Source organism: Syngnathus acus, chromosome 8 (assembly GCF_901709675.1).
Source record: "Syngnathus acus chromosome 8, fSynAcu1.2, whole genome shotgun sequence".
NCBI lineage: Eukaryota > Metazoa > Chordata > Actinopteri > Syngnathiformes > Syngnathidae > Syngnathus > Syngnathus acus.
In genome coordinates, this window is record NC_051093.1 from 6,161,289 (window position 1) to 6,179,993 (window position 18,705).

General features: G+C 37.9%; 3 protein-coding genes across 8 annotated transcripts; 2 read left to right on the forward strand and 1 right to left on the reverse strand.

The window, feature by feature from the left end:
• Positions 1–2,196: 2,196 nt before the first annotated feature.
• prkar1aa (protein kinase, cAMP-dependent, regulatory, type I, alpha (tissue specific extinguisher 1) a) lies at positions 2,197–6,153 on the reverse strand. Its single transcript, XM_037257671.1, has 11 exons — positions 6,082–6,153; positions 4,978–5,159; positions 4,360–4,518; positions 4,068–4,159; positions 3,941–4,002; positions 3,747–3,793; positions 3,499–3,657; positions 3,255–3,315; positions 3,036–3,157; positions 2,825–2,906; positions 2,197–2,696 (listed from the first exon to the last, which is right to left on the reverse strand). The coding sequence occupies exons 2-11, from the start codon at positions 5,149–5,151 to the stop codon at positions 2,524–2,526; spliced, it is 1,131 nt and encodes a 376-aa protein (XP_037113566.1). The 5' UTR covers positions 5,152–5,159; positions 6,082–6,153; the 3' UTR covers positions 2,197–2,523.
• A 703-nt stretch (positions 6,154–6,856) lies between these two features.
• zgc:86896 (uncharacterized protein LOC415190 homolog) lies at positions 6,857–10,302 on the forward strand. 2 transcript variants are annotated; one of them, XM_037257672.1, is made up of 10 exons: positions 6,857–7,008; positions 7,477–7,579; positions 7,834–7,938; positions 8,044–8,266; positions 8,410–8,517; positions 8,632–8,838; positions 9,236–9,311; positions 9,574–9,764; positions 9,895–9,982; positions 10,115–10,302. In XM_037257672.1, the coding sequence occupies exons 2-10, from the start codon at positions 7,516–7,518 to the stop codon at positions 10,118–10,120; spliced, it is 1,068 nt and encodes a 355-aa protein (XP_037113567.1). In that variant the 5' UTR covers positions 6,857–7,008; positions 7,477–7,515; the 3' UTR covers positions 10,121–10,302. The 2 variants fall into 2 exon arrangements, with proteins under 2 accessions (XP_037113567.1, XP_037113568.1); XM_037257673.1 differs by having other exon boundaries at positions 6,900–7,006; positions 7,454–7,579.
• Positions 10,303–10,971: 669 nt separating this feature from the next.
• wipi1 (WD repeat domain, phosphoinositide interacting 1) lies at positions 10,972–18,033 on the forward strand. 5 transcript variants are annotated; one of them, XM_037257667.1, is made up of 13 exons: positions 10,972–11,335; positions 12,886–12,968; positions 13,343–13,512; positions 13,816–13,912; positions 14,254–14,351; positions 14,570–14,662; positions 14,741–14,811; positions 14,977–15,084; positions 15,395–15,553; positions 15,785–15,892; positions 16,089–16,189; positions 16,550–16,700; positions 17,310–18,033. In XM_037257667.1, exons 1-12 carry the CDS (start codon positions 11,238–11,240, stop codon positions 16,669–16,671), a joined length of 1,308 nt encoding a protein of 435 aa, XP_037113562.1. In that variant the 5' UTR covers positions 10,972–11,237; the 3' UTR covers positions 16,672–16,700; positions 17,310–18,033. The 5 variants fall into 5 exon arrangements, with proteins under 5 accessions (XP_037113562.1, XP_037113563.1, XP_037113560.1 ...); XM_037257668.1 differs by having other exon boundaries at positions 17,315–18,033; XM_037257665.1 differs by having other exon boundaries at positions 16,550–16,650; positions 17,310–17,519.
• The last annotated feature ends 672 nt before the right edge of the window (positions 18,034–18,705 follow it).

Below are 18,705 nucleotides of genomic sequence, written 5' to 3' on the forward strand. Positions count from 1 at the left end.
TTTATGGGCCATGAGATGAAGTGATATCCTCCGGGACCCCTGCTGACACAGATGTGTCCATTTGTGTATATAGTTTGTGTATTTCAGTGGAAAGAAGAAATCCCTCTTCCAAAATTGTGCAAAGAAGAAAGTCGTTCATAAAGCAAATCCAGAAAATCACAATGAGAGTTATTATCCTCAAATAGAGCCTGCAAAAATTGTATTATATTCACTGTTCCCTTTCTTCACATAATACTGTGTTTCCTTTTTGTTTATTTTTAGAAGAATGTAATTTTCTGGTTTGCTAAATACTGGTTTTGTGCTCCAGCATGACATAAAAGACAGGGTTACTCAAAGAGCAGGCACAACCCAAAAAAAACAAAAAAAGTCGGATTGGGCTTGCTGTGTTTCAACAAAGTCAAACAATCAAACCATTGCACTTTTTCTCCATGAGAAAAAAAATCTGGCTTTTCACTCGCCAAGGTTTTACAAAAACCTTGAATTTGTGCTCTTGTACTTTACTCTTAAGATAGATTTCAAAATACATAAAGGTATACGCAAGCTCTCGGGTGTATTGAGATGGACAGCATATTTTCACACGTTTGCTTAGTGAGAAGTGGATGTGCCAATTTCTGCGTGGGCTTCATGTCGGTGCTTGACATGGGGGGCACTGAAGAGACATTTCACATCAAATGATCTGTTTTTACTTATATAAGAATAATAATATAAGATGAGGTTTGGACACGGTACTCATTTCTCAACTTCCTCATTTGTGATGATTATCAGTTTTAGTGGAATCACAGAATTCAGATAGTCAAGCTGAACCAGGACACTTGCGAAGAGAAAGAGGAATATTGAGATAGCAAACAGTGTAAGGAAGATATTGAATTTAAAAATGAAGGATGCATAACAAAATACTTTCTTTTATATAGTCAGTTGTTTTCAGAAAATAGGTCAGCTGCCTCTTCTCATTTTTTTCAACGAGTTTAATGAAGGCTGACAGGATGACGATCAGAGTCATTGTGGGGAAATAAATGAACAGAGAGATAGGGCAAGATAAATTTGAAGTGAAGGCGAGAAGGAAAAAAAAGACACACTAGTGAAAGTGTGTGGTTTGTGGGGTAGAAGTGATAGGGGAAAGTGAAACCCACACTTTTTTTTTTTGCCTGAGGAAAGACTAGCATCCTTATATAACTAGATTGAAATGACACGGTATCGTTATCTCGACAATGGTTCTTAAGATGAAATGCTTTGCAGTGTGTCTGCAAAACATGATACAATGAATCTGATCAAATTTGATACGTAATTGTATTTTTTAATGAATTACAAATCATGTGCATGGTCTTTGAACATTTATTTAAAAGTGATGAACCAGCACATCAGTATGTTTTTATTTTGTGGCGGATTTGCGACTCTGTTAAGCCATTACAAACCACGCACCTTTCTAAACATAGTCCCAATTCAATTTGTTTTTTCAGAGATGAAATATGTCCAATTTTGCTGTTACTTCCCACACAGCCTGATAAATACCTGGTAAACATACATTCTGTCCACCCTTAGGATTTTTTCCCATGGCAACCCTCACACCAGGCCCCTTAGGTCCATCATGACAAGCCAACCTTAAATTCCTCTTCCAGGTGGCAGCGAACATTCTGCCATTCATGTGTCACTTGTTGACTCCATCATCTGCATGACATTTTGAGTCATCACTCTGACTCGGCCTTAAGATGCAACTGCTTACTGTATAAGCATCTGATATGAGTTGGGTTAAGAAATATAGAAGTACAGCACATCTTAGCTACAAATGCATTTGAATTTATTGTAAATTTGACCTTCAACAATTAAAAATTCAATTTAAAAAAAAAGTCAAAGTATCAAAGATTTTTTTAGACTCAATAGCAGTCTCTGGTGGCTCTGAAGGAAATTGCATGGGCCACTCTGAGGCTGTTAGTGGCTGTGTTAAGAAAAGCTAATCTGACATTTGTGGAAGGTGTTGGCATTATTCATTAGGGTTTATTAATTTGGATTTAGAAAATTGATTCGATTTGATTCACAAAGGCCCAATTCGATTCACTTCACGATTCGATTTCCGATTCAATTGACTTTTAATTCCATTATATCACGCACCAATGTTTTACTTTGATAAGGAAGACCTTCTCAGAAGAACTAAAAAAAAGTAGTTAAAATATGAATATGTATATTAAGAACCCAAAGCAGTTACATTAAAAGTGAACTTTTTATTTCACATGACCTGACTAAAACACAAAGGCAAGAACTCAAACCACAAGGCAGGCTGTTTGGCTTCCATTGTTTTTTTAAAAGTGCTCATTGTGGAGATATGAAGACTCCACCCGATGCCAGTAACATATAAAATAATTTATAACAACTACTGCAAAGCTCTGAAAGGTATCAAAGTGTCCCGTGAAAGAAAAAAAACAGCATTTTTTTTCCCAATAAGGCAGCTGCAGTTATATTGGAAAGAGAGGTAAAATACAAAATGAACTGGACCTGTGTCGTGAATTTGAAACAAGAAAGGAAGGAAGTTCAAACAGAGAGGGAAACAAAGCTGTTGTACTGCTGGATGTTTCTCTTTAAGATGTCGGAGCAGGGGCCAAGGACTCTCTCAAAGCGTGGCCGATCCAATTTGACACACTTGAGGGGTCCGCATGCAACAACAGTTGCGGCACGAGGCCGGTTCATCAGTAGGGCAATCTCGCCTGAAAAAAAAGATGGACACAATTTAACACTGCTAAGCAAAATGTTTCAAAATATTGTAAATCCAGTCAAAGTATTTTTTATTCTAATTTCAAATACTACTAGTTTCTTCTGCTTGACTAGAACTTACCAAAGTAATCTGATGGTCCAAGTCTGCCAACTTCCACAAACTCCTGATCCTCGGACCGCCTCTGCAGCACTGCTGCTGTCCCCTAACGGCAAATAAAAGATGACGTGAACTGCCTTTCAAATAAATGCAATGTGGAAATGCATGACATATACAAAAATAGGTGGATGCTAAAATCTAAACATCAATCTATAAATGAATCATTGAGGTTTACCTCCAAGATGATGAAAAACTCATCACCAGGCTCTCCTTGCACAACAATCTTTTGGTCATCTTCGAATTGCACTGTCTCCAAGGCGTCGGCCACAGTCAGACGCTCCCATTTTTCCAAAGACTCTGTTAAGATGGTAAGGAAATATGAAGCATACACCCAAAAAAAAAAAATCTCTGTATTCACCATCTTTTACAATTCAAAATAAACATTTAAACTCACCTAAAATTGAAACTTTGCTCAGGAACTCCTCATACATCTTACGCTTTCTTAAAGTGCTTCCCTATAATTCAAATCCAATAAATTGTTAATATGTATGTATGCAGATATGTATATGCTGTATATGATATATACATACGTATCTGTATATATTTAACTCTCATCACTCAATGTAGATTTTATGATTATCATCCATCCATCCTGCTTATCCCAACGAGGGTCTGCACTGTGAAAAAGTGCCGCTTACCATGAGTATTCTCCTGTAACTGTCTCTGTCAATTCCCCATAGCTTGACATCGGACCTAGCACGAACAGAAGCTGCTCGAGGTGTCCCATAGATTAGAGCGAGCTCCCCAAAACTGCCACCCTCGCTAATGCTGGTCACCCACTCATTGTTCACGTACACCTACAAGGAGATACAAAAGAGGTTACAGTCACAACACGGAGCAATTCCAATCAAATGATCGGGCTCGATTTCCGATCATCCCTACTTACATCCATTTCTCCCTGGTCGATAACATAGAAGTTATCTCCCTCGTCACCTGAAACAGAGAAGGTTTATAAGGTTTTGGTGTGACAAGATGTAAACAACATTGTATTGTATTATTCAATAAAAAAAATCAACAATTATCTTCTATTTTTTAGCCATATTGCCCTTGACAGAAAAAGTAGACCAAAATTCAGATCACCTTGAATGATGACTGTTTCTCCACCAATGTAGTTGACAGAAAACATGGCATCAAAAATATCACTGTAGGAACAAAAGCAATTGTTTAATAGGCAAGAAATGTTCATCAAAGCTGAAAGGTGTGATACCTTCTCTCATTGCTGTCTAAGTGGGCAAAGAGGATGTTCTTCTCCATGGCTTTGCCCAGAGCTGCCATTGTCTTGTAGTCTTTTGGAATAACCTAACAAAGAAAGACAGAAAGCAGAGAGTGACAACAAGTCACTTAAAAATCGATCATCTCGAAAGCGTGTGGAAGGAATATGAAGCTGCTAGCTATGCTAAGGCGAACTATGTAAACAAAAGCATATGGAGCGACGAGACATTTGATAAATGCAAAACACTTTAACAGGTGTGACCCAATATCGAAAAGATTGCCCTGACCTTTCTGACATAGGAAGCAGCATCTTCCTCCGTGTACACCTCAGCACTGATGGCTCCTCTCCTGCTCCTTCCCCTCAACAGAGGATTCATAGGTGGCGAAACCTCATCTTCACGTGAGTCCATGGACTTCTGCTGTAACACCATCTGCTGGACCTCTTCCTGTGTGTCAGTATGTTCATTTGCATGACAATTCTCTTAAATAGAAATATTGTTGAATACATAAATGGACATCTAGATGTTCAGTCATATTTATATTTTAAATATAAATATTTGGTAAGCTCACAGCAGACTTAGATGTCAATCTCATACTGGATGTTTAGTGAACAGAGTGTGAAAAAAAACACAATTGGTTAATCCTCTCCAGCAATCCTGACTAATGACACAATTATATTCCCAACTTTGCTGCAACATAGTATGCTGACACACTGCTCTCTTTCACTGACGTGTGCACACAATGGCAACAATGTGACCGTTGCTAGTCAATACTGTCATGCAACATTTTTGCATCATGTCAAAAATGGCACTCGTCTTATCATGCATGGTACGATACGGCACGGTCCTACTGACTGAATCATGAAGCCAGTTGTATTATATCAGAGGTTTTGTGTAAGAAACAACCTTCTCCAGTCTTGCAAAGAGGTCCCGGAGGAATGCCATGGGTCGTTCGGGCCGGGCTGTGCACAGCTGGACAATGCAGTCTTTGAGCACCTGCTGAATGTTGTGCTTTTGAACATAGATCTCACATTCTCGTAGCTTGCGCTCATCCTCATTGTTTGTACTACATGAAGCCATTTTGTGATCTGTAGGAGACAGAAATTGCGAATTAGAGGTAGTAGAAAGGACTCGCTTATAAGAACTCGGTTGCAATTCTTGTGTCAATAATAATAAACTGCAGTGTGGCAGGAAGGCAAAAACAATCGGTCTCTAACGCTGCTTGACTTTTGTTTAAAGTTTAAAACTAGTTTTCTTATAGGAATTGATACAAATAGAAATAAGTGTCGAGGGGAACACTTATATAACCTTTATTAGGTGTACAGGAACGTATTCTTTAACATTTACACTCACTGCCATATAACCTTTATTAGGTGTACAGGAAGGGTTTGACGTATTCTTTAACTGTCATTAAAAAAAACTAAAATTGAAGGAATTTAGGTAAATATTATTTATGGACAGACAACAGTGTGCAGTTACCCCTTCAGTCAAATTAGTAACAGTGGTGTGTTTTCCCAATATAGTCAAAATTTCCCAATTTCCTTTATCGTTCTATGGCCGTCTTAGACTAACAATGACTAAAGGGAAAAGTATTTCCATCTATTCATGCTAGTATATATTTAAATACTGCAATTATTGCAAACTACAACTGTTTCTATTTGATTTGAACAGTTTTGACAAAGAACCCGTTAAATGGTGTAATAATAACTTAATACTATAACTTAATTAGATCAAGTATGCAAAACACTTAAGCTGACTTTCGAGAAAAATATAATTACGTTTAAAAGTCAAAGCGCTCTCTGTTGGTAATGAAAAGCCAGTCTATGTGGTAATAACGAAACAAATTCGTAATTAACATGTAATATGGTAAATAAAGTTTTTAACGATACAAGCTAACGCCAAAACGACAGGAACGCTAACCGCAAACATCTTTAATAGTCACTCATTTAATTCCAAAACATTAACACGTTGCAGGTAAAAATGCCAACTTGACAAAAGTCCTCTTCTTACCAAGTCGTGTCCCTGTTTGTTTTCGTTCGAGCCGTCGTGAACTACTTCCGCTAGCACGGTTTTACGCTAACTTCCTGTTTTTCGAAAAGTACTGTGCATCTTTTGTGTTATGTGCTCGGTTACATAACTCGAGTTCGAGCCGTCGTGGTCCGTCTGCTGCAGTATTCATCAGAAATATATATATATTTTAAATCGATGGAAATCTAATCAAATATATTAGCCTGCTATTACTTTGCATTATTTATCGATTTATTTATTTTCACACTAACTCTCTCCCACGTTTGTAAAAACGGGTAGATTGTGCATTTTGGACTTGGACGACCTTAAGTGGCACTTAAGTGACCGAATGAACTTTATTAACTGCCAACCTATAAATTAGTTTAATACCACCGTTATTATGGAATCAATTTTACAAAATAATCTACAAACAAATATAACTATCGGCAATATGTTACAGAAGACATTTTGTTTATTAGAGGATAAATTCCAAATTCCATTATTACTGAAGCAAGAAACATTGTATCATATTTTGGGTTGTAAAAAATGAGACTTTTTTTTTTTTAATATCTGAGGTTTCAACTACTAGTTGTTGTTTTTTTTTTTTTTTACCCCATGGAAGGATTGATAGAATTTATGTAGTCATTGCCAAATAACATAAAGCTAATCATAAAAACAAAATCTTAAATTGCCAAATAAATAAATGTGTCCCCCTCACACACATCTGAAATAATAATTACACTACTTTATATAGTTTATATAGTTCCGTCCATATGAGAAACTCAACACTGTCACTCAGACACACCCACTTTTCTTTTACTCCCTTCAGTAATAACACAATGACTTCCTTGTAGTACGACTGCACAGCCTCATTCGTGTCGACTGGCCAGAGTCCACGAATACACAGCTCATCTGACTTCCACAAAAGGTAACTCGTTATTATAATGTTTTGTCACATCCACTCAGCTAATTCAATATTTTCTATTAAATCCATAAAGCGGGGGAATAGGGGTGATGCATTTAGCAGTCTACCTGGAGCTTGTGACTATGTTTGCTGAAAATCCTTAATAGTAGCACTTTAAATAACAAAACAAGTAATAAAAATCCAAGTTTTCTTGTTTGAATGAGGTCATATAGTAGGTAGCAAAGCAGGCAACGTAGAATTGTGTTTGCACAGTATGCACCACTCCCAAAAAGGTGTGTATTATATTTTGAAATAATTATTCACGAGAAGCCAGACAAGTCCATCCGGAGAGGACTAAATGTCTGAGTGTAAACAAAAAAAAAGTGAAATTAAAATGTGGTGCTAAGAGTGTGAAAAACATTTAATGTATGATATTGCGCATTTTTATTACTCTTTCCTCCCTGATCGCAGACTCGGGAGACCATCTGGGCTGGCAGCCGCATTCCAAAAGCTTCTCCCATCTTTGTTCAGACATGTCACGCTACAGTTTTGGTCTGGAGCCACTTTCTTGCCACACCTGGAATAAAAACAAGACACGTAGGTGAAACACAGTCAACCACTTTTTATAGTTAAGTTTATTTCAAAATTGGGCTTGCCCACGAATGCTTTACACTGCAGATGCATTTCCTCTATCCCGTAATTGCATTAATACTGCCAGCAGAATTACTAGGATCAAATTACCAAAACAGTAAATGGACTAAAGAGCTTCACTGATGGGAACACTGTTGAGCACTGCTGAGTATGTTGTTTTGCACACAGAGTACAAAAATGATATATTTCTTTCCATATAGAAATTGCAGTAAGCCCCAACAACAATGTGGTGAACATTTATGAAAAGAAAGGTGCAGACTGGATCAAGATCCACGAACTTAATGAGCACAGTGGACGTATCACAGGTACAGCAGCTTGAGGCAAGGGTGTCTTCAACTTCAAACTACATTTTCTTCCTGTATTTTAATTGGATTTATTACCTCTCCTGTGTCATTTAATGATGTTCCCAGGCATTGACTGGGCCCCTGAGTCCAATCGCATCGTCACTTGCGCTTCTGACCGCAACGCCTACGTGTGGTCTCTAAAAGATGGCTCGTGGAAGCCCACTCTGGTTCTCGTACGGATCAACCGTGCAGCCACCTGCGTCAAGTGGTCACCTCTGGAGAACAAGTTTGCCTTGGGCAGTGGAGCTCGACTCATCTCTGTCTGCTACTTTGAGAAGGAAAATGATTGGTAAAAGCAAAATGGAGGCCAACTTTGATGAGTTTTCCGAGGAAAATCTCAAATTGAATAAATGCTACATTCTAGTTTTAAAATAGCCCTTTTATAGTTTCATTTGATCAGAATGCTTTTTTTTTGCATTTTATCACCAACAGGTGGCTGAGTAAGCACATCAAAAAGCCCATTCGCTCCACCATTCTGAGCCTGGATTGGCATCCCAATAACATTCTTCTGGCAGCTGGATCTGCAGACTTCCACTGCAGGTATGTCTAATCCCAGAATGAACTCTGTCTGTGGTTAGCTGGCGACCAGTCCAGGGTGTACCCAAAGACTGCTGGAAAAGTCTGAGAGTGAATGAATGAACTTGTCATTTTTAGGATTTTCTCAGCCTACATAAAGGACATTGAGGATAAACCTGGACCCACCGCTTGGGGAGCCAAAATGCCTTTTGGGGAGTTGATGTTTGAGAATAAGGACTGTGGAGGCTGGGTGCACAGTGTTTCCTTCTCACCTAGTGGAGACCAGTTGGCTTGGGTGTCCCACAACAGCAGCATCAGTGTGGCTGACGCTGCCCGTGGAAAAGAGTAAGTACTACTGAAATAAGAGACACATCATCCATACATGAAGCAACCAATGATATTTACTTATATCCCTAAAAAAATGTTAACTTGTGGTATGTTTGTGCTATTCTCGTGATGGCCACCTGATGGCAGTAATGTGCTTAAAATAGTAATACTGTATGTAAACAGAAATGGATATGAACTAGTATGTTAATGACAACTGTTGTACAACAGTAATAAATATCTGGTGTATCATATATGCACAATGAATGCAATGTATGGCAGTTTTGATTGGATTTACTTTATTACATCATTGTTATTTGCAATTGGGAAACATGATGGGAATATCAAAACTTGAAGCTATTATATATATGTATACCGTTATTGACATGTTATTTGTTGATTGCTTTTGTTTGTTCAGGACAACACAGATGAGCATTGACAGTCTTCCACTGCTGAGCATCCTATATGTCACCCCCACTGAGATTGTTGCTGCGGTAATTATTGACCTTTGACCAAAAGCTGCTTGATAAGGGAACACTGGACTTACATGCACAGATCTGCACATTAAGTGCATAAAGTGCTGCCTCAACAAATGCTTTTATCATCTATACTGGTGTCAGGCACTCATGAATATTCCGTAAAGATGGCTCAGCTTCTGCAAATAGAAGCTGAATGCCTCGGTCAACCCCCAAGCTCCTCCCCTCCTGTCGTCATGACAACAAAATGGTATTTTTAACACTTATTTATGTCTCTCAGGGGCATGACTGTTGTCCCTACCAGTACACCTATAAGGGTCCAGGCTCTCTGGGATTTGTAAAGAAGCTGGACATTCCCAAGCAATCTTCCAGAGGTGGCATTTCAGCCATGCAGCACTTTCAGAACCTGGATAAGAGGGCCACCAATGAGGACAGAAACGATTTGGGCACCCTTCACCAGAACAGCATCACGTAAGAAATGCTATACTTTTCACTTCTCTAACATTAAATAACCAATAAAGTAAACTGTTTGGATTTGACATGTCCTCATGAATAAAATCCCCAATCACAATCTTTTGCACATTTCTCTTTTGTCCTGTAGGCAGTTGTGTGTTGTTAAGAGAACAACTAATGTGGAGAAGTACAGCAGTGTGGGACTCGATGGAGCCATGGTTATGTGGGATTTTAAGGTAAAGTATTTGCGGTAAAATAAAGGATATATTAAGTCAAGTGTGTTTGAATGCATTCAAACATGACGCAACCTGGAGTTGGCACCATTTTCTGTTGATTACTCAATTAGAAGTGTGTATTTTTGTTTGCAGCAATGATCCAAAGCTGCTGGTCATCGGCCTGGTTTCACCAATCAAGACTTCTCTACTGATGACTACTGTGCCTACAAATAACTACAATAGAAGTCAAATACTGTACTTGATTGTGATTATTGGAAAAAACTGTCAGTGTCCACCGTATCATTATAATTTGTCAATAAAATGCTTTTAAAATAAGTGGATATCCTGTCGCAGCAGAATATTGTCATTGCAAGATCACTCAAAGGAGGCCCATGCAACACGTTTTCTACACTGTGCTAAGTCTAAAAAGGCTTATTTATTTATAAAATTTTATTGATTACTGTAAAACACGACTGTCAAACTCAAGACCGGGGAGCCACTTGCACCCCACCACAACCAAATTAAGTGTGTCTACTTCTACTACTTTTTTTTTTTATAAATTAAAAGACCCTAAATGATATGGAAAGGCAAGGAAGTTATAGCAGCACACAGCTTTAAAAAAAATAATAATAATAAGACTTTTGAGACATGATATCAAGACAATTGATTGACCAACGTCCTTCTGTTTTTCTTTTTGTCCTGTTTTCCCCTTAATGCTTTCAGTTTTAAAGTGAGCGTGTCAAACTTTTGAATGACACCGTGTGTATGAATTGTAACCTTGTTTAATTTGTCTGTTTTGCACGATCATGTGTGCTTAAAAGGTCTTTCCAGTTCTGGAGAATTGTGGCCGCTTCTCGTGAATGGGCTGGCGAAAACAAAAGCCCTCTTACACTAGCTAGCCAATGAAAACACACGACCATAAATCAGACCAATCATAATCCAAGATAGTGAAAACATGGTCCACTACTAACCAATCCGATAAAGCAATGCTGTGACGTCACACAGTCAGCTGTTCTTGTTTTGCTTCTTTTCCTCCCTTCTTTTTCTTGAAGGTCCGAAAACCGTCCTCTCAAAAATATCGGCACAGAAACAAAATTTCAGTATTTTTCAAACGGAGAAAACTCCGACTCTGCCTGTTGAATTTACACCTACTCCTCCCAGTCCAGTTTTCCGCAACATTGGAGTCGTCTTCCGCCGTCATCGAGCAAAGAGGTTCGACCGATCCCAGGCCTCCAGTCCGCGGCGGAGGGAGGGAAAGAGGTCGCTGGGAATCGGGATGGAGTCAGCAGTGGGTGCCAGTGGGCCTGGTGGACCGGACGGACCGGACGGACCGGGAGGCCGGTTTAGATGCGCCTCGTTCAACCAAGACGCTACGTAAGGAAGCAGACACGAGTGAATGACTTTATATGTCTGTAATTCACCCTCCATGTAGTCTAATGCTGTCGCTTTACGACGAGTATCCAGAAACACCGCAATTCTAGCTAATTAATCGACTCGGGTTTCTGCTTCCAATAAACCCACAGTGCATTCCTGCTAATACGTGCTCCAGCGGGCCATCCTCTATAAAAACAGCGGTATGATGCTGGGAAAGCCTTCAAACCCGAGAAAGGAATTAATCCCATATGTTAACCTACTGTTTACTATTATGTTAGCTGGTCTTTTAAGCAAAACAGAACGGGAAGGGTTCTCACAAAGGGCTGTTTTATGATGCGATTCTGCACATTAAGTACCTGTGCGTGCCCCTCTAGTATGTTTCCTTTCAAGATGAAAGCTACAATTCAGCAACTAACTACTAATCTGTAATAATTTGTAGCTCTAATACAATCTCACTTACACTGCTTTTTTAAAAATGTCCTTGTACCATTATTGGGTGTAACTTGTGTGTCTTTAATTGGTTTGACTCATCACATTGAACAGGATGACACACAATTTCTGTCTTTGGTATTTTCCATTTTTGATCTTTTTTTTTCAAGACTGTAATTCAGTACATGATTCTTAATGTTTCATTTCAAATCACCTGTCGTAAGTGTCAGCCAAATTGAATGCTATTGTGAGTGTAAATAAAACATTGGTGTTATGGCAAAGACAGTTTAGAAGAGCCACATTTTCAAGCAGTGAATTGGAGTTCTGGGGAACTACTGACATTTGAGTCAAATGTAAAAAATTGCAAGCCAAGCAGTGGTCTAGTGACTGTTGGCGAACATTTACGATCTTGAACAAACCCTGTCATGAGTGCTCATTTTGCTACCTTTTCCAACAGTGGGAAATATTCGCCCTTCAGTGGGATGTTTTTTTTTGTTTGTTTTTTTGCAATTGCGAAATCCAGTGGTGCCTCATGCATGAAAAAAAAATACCGTGACTTGGGTCATTTGAAAACACAATTGATAAATAACTTAGACTGTCAGTCTAAGTATACTCATATCCAGTCCAAAAACAAAAACCTTTTCTTTAAAGAGCACGCCTTTAAATTGGAAAATTAAATTATAAACCGTGGCAGCACGGTGGTGAGTAGTTAGCAATGCTGCCTCACAGCAAAGTGATGCGTTCTCGGAGTGCCTTCATGGGTTCCTCCCACAGGCCATAACATGTTTGTTAGGTACGTTGTAGAATGGTCTGAATGCTCGCCTCTAACTAGATGTCAATGGGCGGATGGATGTTCGTATCTGACACTCATTATGTATTGTTTCCATTTTATAAAGACAATTTTCACGAAACAAAACAACATACTGCCTCTATTTCATGCCTTCTACTCTCTGCCCACTATTTTCTGCTGGAGTCTTGCTTGTAAACAGGATGAGGCAGGACAGGAATGTACAGATCTTGTACTGATCAGGAGGCCATTAAGCATCCAAAAAACGAAACTGATATCAGTCAAATACTTTGTACTTGTTGCATTCAAATCCTTTTTGCTTTGCGGATGGCAGGTCATTGGCTTTGGGAACAAAGACTGGGTACAAGCTGTTTTCTTTGACCGCAGTGGATAAACTGGATTGCATTCATGAGAGTGGTAAGTATAGGACTTAGACATCTTACATGATTTTTATTTCCCCTTAATAATGAGCTAATCTCGTTGCGATGACTTGTTAGTATGGCACATTGTGCTTTTTACAGTTTCTAAATTGAATAAATGACGACAAGACAGGTAGACTCATTCTTGAGTTTCCCGTCCCAGATTGACCCAATGTCTTTAGGTTTGTAGAAAGTGTGTTAATACTATAGTTAAGTCCAATTTAAATCCGCTTACTTTTCTTGGACTCAACAAATTACCGTAGAATTATCTGGGTTTTTTTTCTAAAGGCCGTATTTCTCTGAGTAGCAAAGATCTGTAAATGTTTTTTTTTTGTTCACTGTTGACAATATGTCTGCTCCCTGTCGTCCTAGCAGAGGCTTCCAACGTTTACATCGTGGAACGTCTCTTCTCTAGCAGTCTGGTCGTTGTCGTAAGCACCACCACACCACAGCGTATGAACATCTACCACTTCAAGAAGGGTACAGAGATTTGTAACTACAGCTACCCCAACAATATACTGGCTGTCAAGCTCAACAGACATGTAAGATGGTGGCGACTGGTTCAAAACTCACCAAAAAATAACATGTATGGATTATTGTTTGAATGCAGCTTCTAGGAAAGGAGAGCTACCAAATTTTAATTTGCTTATACGTTGTGAAGGAGCTAAACAATCACATTATTTTGAATCAGCTAAACCATCATTGACATTGTGCATTCTTATTTATTTAAATGTATGATTTTATTTCAAAATATTCTGACAGGGTCTAGTTTTATGTGTTTTTCAATGAAGGTTTGTAATACACAGAAATTTCTATAGTATAACTACTTTTTTTTTTTCATGCAGAGGCTTGTTGTATGCCTGGAGGAATCCATTTATATCCACAACATCAAAGACATGAAGCTGCTCAAGACTCTGCTCAACATTCCGTCCAACCCTTCAGGTAACCTTATAGCTGATTCGTGGAGTAAATGTTATTTTTTTAACATACCCACCAGTGAAATTTACTTATAAACAAAAACATGCCATCACTGAACATCCATGAGCTCAAATCAAAGACCGCTAAATGTCAAAAAATGTCAAATCAGTTTTTGTCTGAATTGTTTGGCCGCTTTGTTCTCTGTGTAAAATGCAAAAGCTATTTCCTACTACACCAAAATATTGATTTTACTTGCTTTGATCCCACGCGACTTTTGATCATGGATCCCAATTTTTATTGTCATAAATGCATTTTCACGGAGTATTTTAAATGGATAACGCTAAAAAATGCCTTCTTCTTTTCAGGCCTCTGTGCTCTATCCACCAATCATTCCAACTCCTACCTGGCATACCCTGGCAGCACTACAATGGGAGAGATAATAGTTTATGATGCCAAAAATATGGTAAGAAAAAAATCGAGATGCAAAAAAACAAATACAGTCAAAGTATTTAGATTAATATCATATTGAGTGCAATTTCTATTGTTATTGATCAGGTAATTATTGCGACATATATTGAATCATTGCCCTTCCTGAGACAATAATATTGGTAAACATTTTTAGAAACATGCCAGTGTGATTTATAATTTGTATCTTTTGCAAAATCCTGTTGGTGGTTTCAGAGCACAGTGACGATGGTCCCGGCACACGACAGTCCTCTGGCAGCTCTTTGTTTCAATGCCTCAGCCACCAAACTTGCCAGCGCCTCAGAGCGGGTAATTCAAACCTATAGATGCAACATCTTTACAAGTCAGATCTGAAAAGTGTAAAATCATCCTTACTGTCTTTTATAGGGCACTGTAATCCGAGTGTTTTCCATTCCTGAGGGCTTCCGTCTATTTGAATTCCGTCGTGGCATGAAGAGGTCAGATATTCATCGCAGTCTGGACACCCCTGATCTACATACTGCATTAATTTTTAAAATCACATGGCCTGATCAACATGTTTTTTTTTTTTTTTTTACTCTGATTAAGACAGCCTTAAAAAATGTAATTACTGATAGCATATGTTTGTTTTGTTTTTTCTGCAGGTACGTCAACATAAGCTCTTTGTCCTTCAGTCCTGATGCCCAGTTCCTCTGTGCTTCCAGCAACACCGAAACAGTACATATCTTTAAACTGGAGCAAGAGGGACCAAGGTACACACACATACGCACGGATTCACAAAGATCATGTCCAAAATTTAAACATATTTGGTCAAATTTGACCATTGCGTCAGGCTTTTGGAGACCCATCCCTGTTCAATTGTATATTTTGAAAAATGTGTGAAACAACCCTCAAGCAAAATCTAAGTGATGGCAGATAAAAACATAATTAGGGTGTCTTTAAATAGGGTATTAATAAATTAGCGATTTTTACACACTCAGCTAAAAGTACGCGATCCCTTTAAGTACACACAGGCGAATTCCCTGTTTGAATCTTGGGCAATTTTTTTTTTCCTGCATACAGTGGAGAAGAGACAGACACTTGGTCAGCTTATGTGGGGAAGATGTTCACAGCAGCAAGCAGCTACCTACCTGCTCAGGTGTCTGGCATGATGAGCCAGGACCGCGCCTTTGCCACAGTTCATCTCGTTACGTCGGGCCAGAATATCTGTGCTCTGGCCACGTAAGGCAGATTTTTTTTTTGCTTTGCAGAGAGACTTGACTTTACCTGTATTATTATTATATTATAAGTTATTTTATACTTGCTTCGATCCTACACGATTTTCTGTCTAATGTGGTTCGGTCATGGACCTTAATTTTTTAGTCATAAATCCATGAAATGATTCAAAGCAGTCATCGCAAATGCGCAAAAGCAACCCTTCGATGTGTGTCAAAATTCATTTAATTGTTTCAGGATCCAGAAGCATCCACGTTTGCTGGTGGCTACAGCTGATGGCCAGCTTTTCATCTACAATGTGAATCCACAGGATGGAGGCGAATGCATGTTGGCATACAATCACAGGTCAGCCAATAGAAATGAATGTGAAATAGTTTGGGATTTTTCAAGTTACTTTTTTACTTATTTTTTTGTAAATGTTTCATTTTTGTAGTTTTAGCATTCCTTTTAATTTTGTTCAGTTTTTGTTTTTGAAAAGACACTTATTAGCAGACAAAAATGTAGTACTCTGATCTAAAAGGATTTGTTCCTCCTCTTTTAGGCTTTTGGGTGTTGACGACCTGATGCCAGCACAAGTGTGTCCCTCATATGCTGCAACTGTTGCCTTACCAGCATCTAGTCCCATCACAGCAACTCTTACTGGTTAGTAGCCTTACACTATCTGTCAATTCGTTACTTCATGACACAAAGACTCACACTGAATCGATTCATTACACTAAAATTGGTATTATTTCTTCCATTGGAAATTATTCCAAGTATCATAAAGGGTATGGGGGGAAAAAAAGGCCAATAAAAATTTAAGATAAGTTTGGTTGCATAATTACAGTGCTTGAATCTTGCAGACCCAAATTTAGATTATTTTGTTGTGTGACTGCAAATTTTCTTTATCTTTGCAGAATTGTGTGTTTGAATGGTCACCTTAAATATCAACTCGTGTGGTATATGTAATGGTTGGGAAGGTTGATTGAATAGTTTGTTTTCTTCATTTGTCCTCCACTCCAGGTTACTCTGAAGATGGTGGGGCAAAGAACGGGGAAGTCATCCCAGAACACGAGTTTGCTGATGGACCCGTGTGTCTGGATGATGAGAACGAGTTTCCTCCTGTGAGCATCCAGAAGTGCTAACTAAGCAAGCTCCTGTAGTAGTTAAACCGGTAACATTCTGCTTTGTAAAACTGATGGAAATGTATTTATTTAGCATGTTTTCGACAAGAAATTCTTTCAACAATCATAAGAAACAGAAATGGATTGACAAAAGAAATGATCAGATGTTTATGATTTGATGAATGGTTGAGGAGTTGATGGTTTTACTCCAACCTTAGATTATTAAGGTCACAGTGCTTCGTTTGTAAACCACCAAAATGTAACTGTGTGAGAAGTTTCAAGTGGATTTGACTTGGAAACTATTTTGGGACTTTACCGTACTGCCATCTTCAGGTTAACGAGTGAAAAACATGCAGTGAAAACTTTGTGAAGGAAAAGCAAATACAATGTTTGATCTTATTTAACTATATTAATGTTAATAAATTATTAGTTAATTAGCAGTCAAGTACTTGTCATAGAAGATTTTTTTTTAAAAAGTGGCAGTCACTTCAGATTAGTTTTTCATTCTCACACAAGTGTAAAATGGAGTTTACTGTAATGAGTTAATCCTTGTGAGATAGACTGAAGATTCTTTGTTTACAAATGTATGCAGGATTAGAAACTTGCCTTTCATATAATGTGGAGACAAAACTAATCAATCTGTTCATGTGTTTTGGTAGATTAGTTGGTGTCGTGATGGGACCGGAGTCGGCCGGGGGAGGCGCTCGTGAGATGATCAAGGTCAGCCCAAGAAAGCGAGGCAAGCAGGAAAACACTTTTCATGGTGCCAAGCTCCACTTTTAGCAATGACAATAGTTTCAATTAGATTTTGAGAAACAAGGCACTAACAATTAAAAAAAAAAAATCCTATACGGTAATAGTTACATAAATGTGCCAGTTTGCCAGTGTTCCAGAACAATACCTTAACGGTATGAATCTGATTTTGTCAAAGTGGCCTCAAACTTTTTACAATTTTATTCACAATATCATCTGTGAGATTGGAGGTTTTATTTTATTTTATTTTTAGTCATGATGGCAACTTAAAAGGAAATCAGGGAGATAATGCTTCAGTGTTTTATGAATATTTGAGGTGCATGCTGGGACAGCAATATAACCATGATTTTCAAAGCTCTATTACTTGACAAATATTTTATTAAAGTGTATTATTGTAGCAACATGGTTTGCCTAAATAATATCTTTAGTTCATATTCATAACATCTCATTTTTAATCTGTATTTTATTTTAAGTGTTGACATGAGTCATGTGTCCTGAATACAGGTCAGAAAATCTAAATGTACTGTATGTTGTTTGTGTCTATTATCATTTGTATAACAAAGCAAAGTATTTTGCTGATTGCACAAAACCAAAACAAATAAACAAGGAAAGAGGCATAAAACTGCTAAATGGGATTTTGTTTCATTGTTCTTGTTAATCTCACATTTTATTAGTAAAAAAAAATTAGATTGTATTTATTTGTTTCAATGAGACAGCTGTGAGTTTATGTATATAAATAAAGGTCCAGTTTTAAAAGATTTACTGCTTATATAAAGGTGTTAACCATTGTTGCGTAAGTATGCTAAGCTGTCAGCAAAAAATGATTTATTCCAATTTACAGTCAAAGGTTCAGAATGAGTTGGCACAGTTTTTAACAAAGGACATTGTAAACGTACTAACGGCATACACATATGCTAACTTCACTTGAAAAGGTAAAGTTCTCAAAAACAGCAAGAAACTTTTTGTTCTCAATTGTAATAATTACTTGAAACAATGAACAATGTAAAAATGACAGGTTTTATGATGGCACCAAATTGGACTGAACTGATCAACTTTAAATTATTTGCTTTGTGTTTGAAATCAGAACATGTCACGATATTCAACTTCTATTTTTTTTTTTTTACTATTATCATTATCACATTTCATTCGCATTCAAGTCCAATAGTCCACTACTTTTATGACTTGTATGACCTTTTTTTACTGTATGGATTACAGTAAAGGCTCAACAGAAAGCATTTTGGTTATCAGCATGCGTTCGTTATTGCATTATGCAACTTAGGCAAACATGAGAGACATACCGCT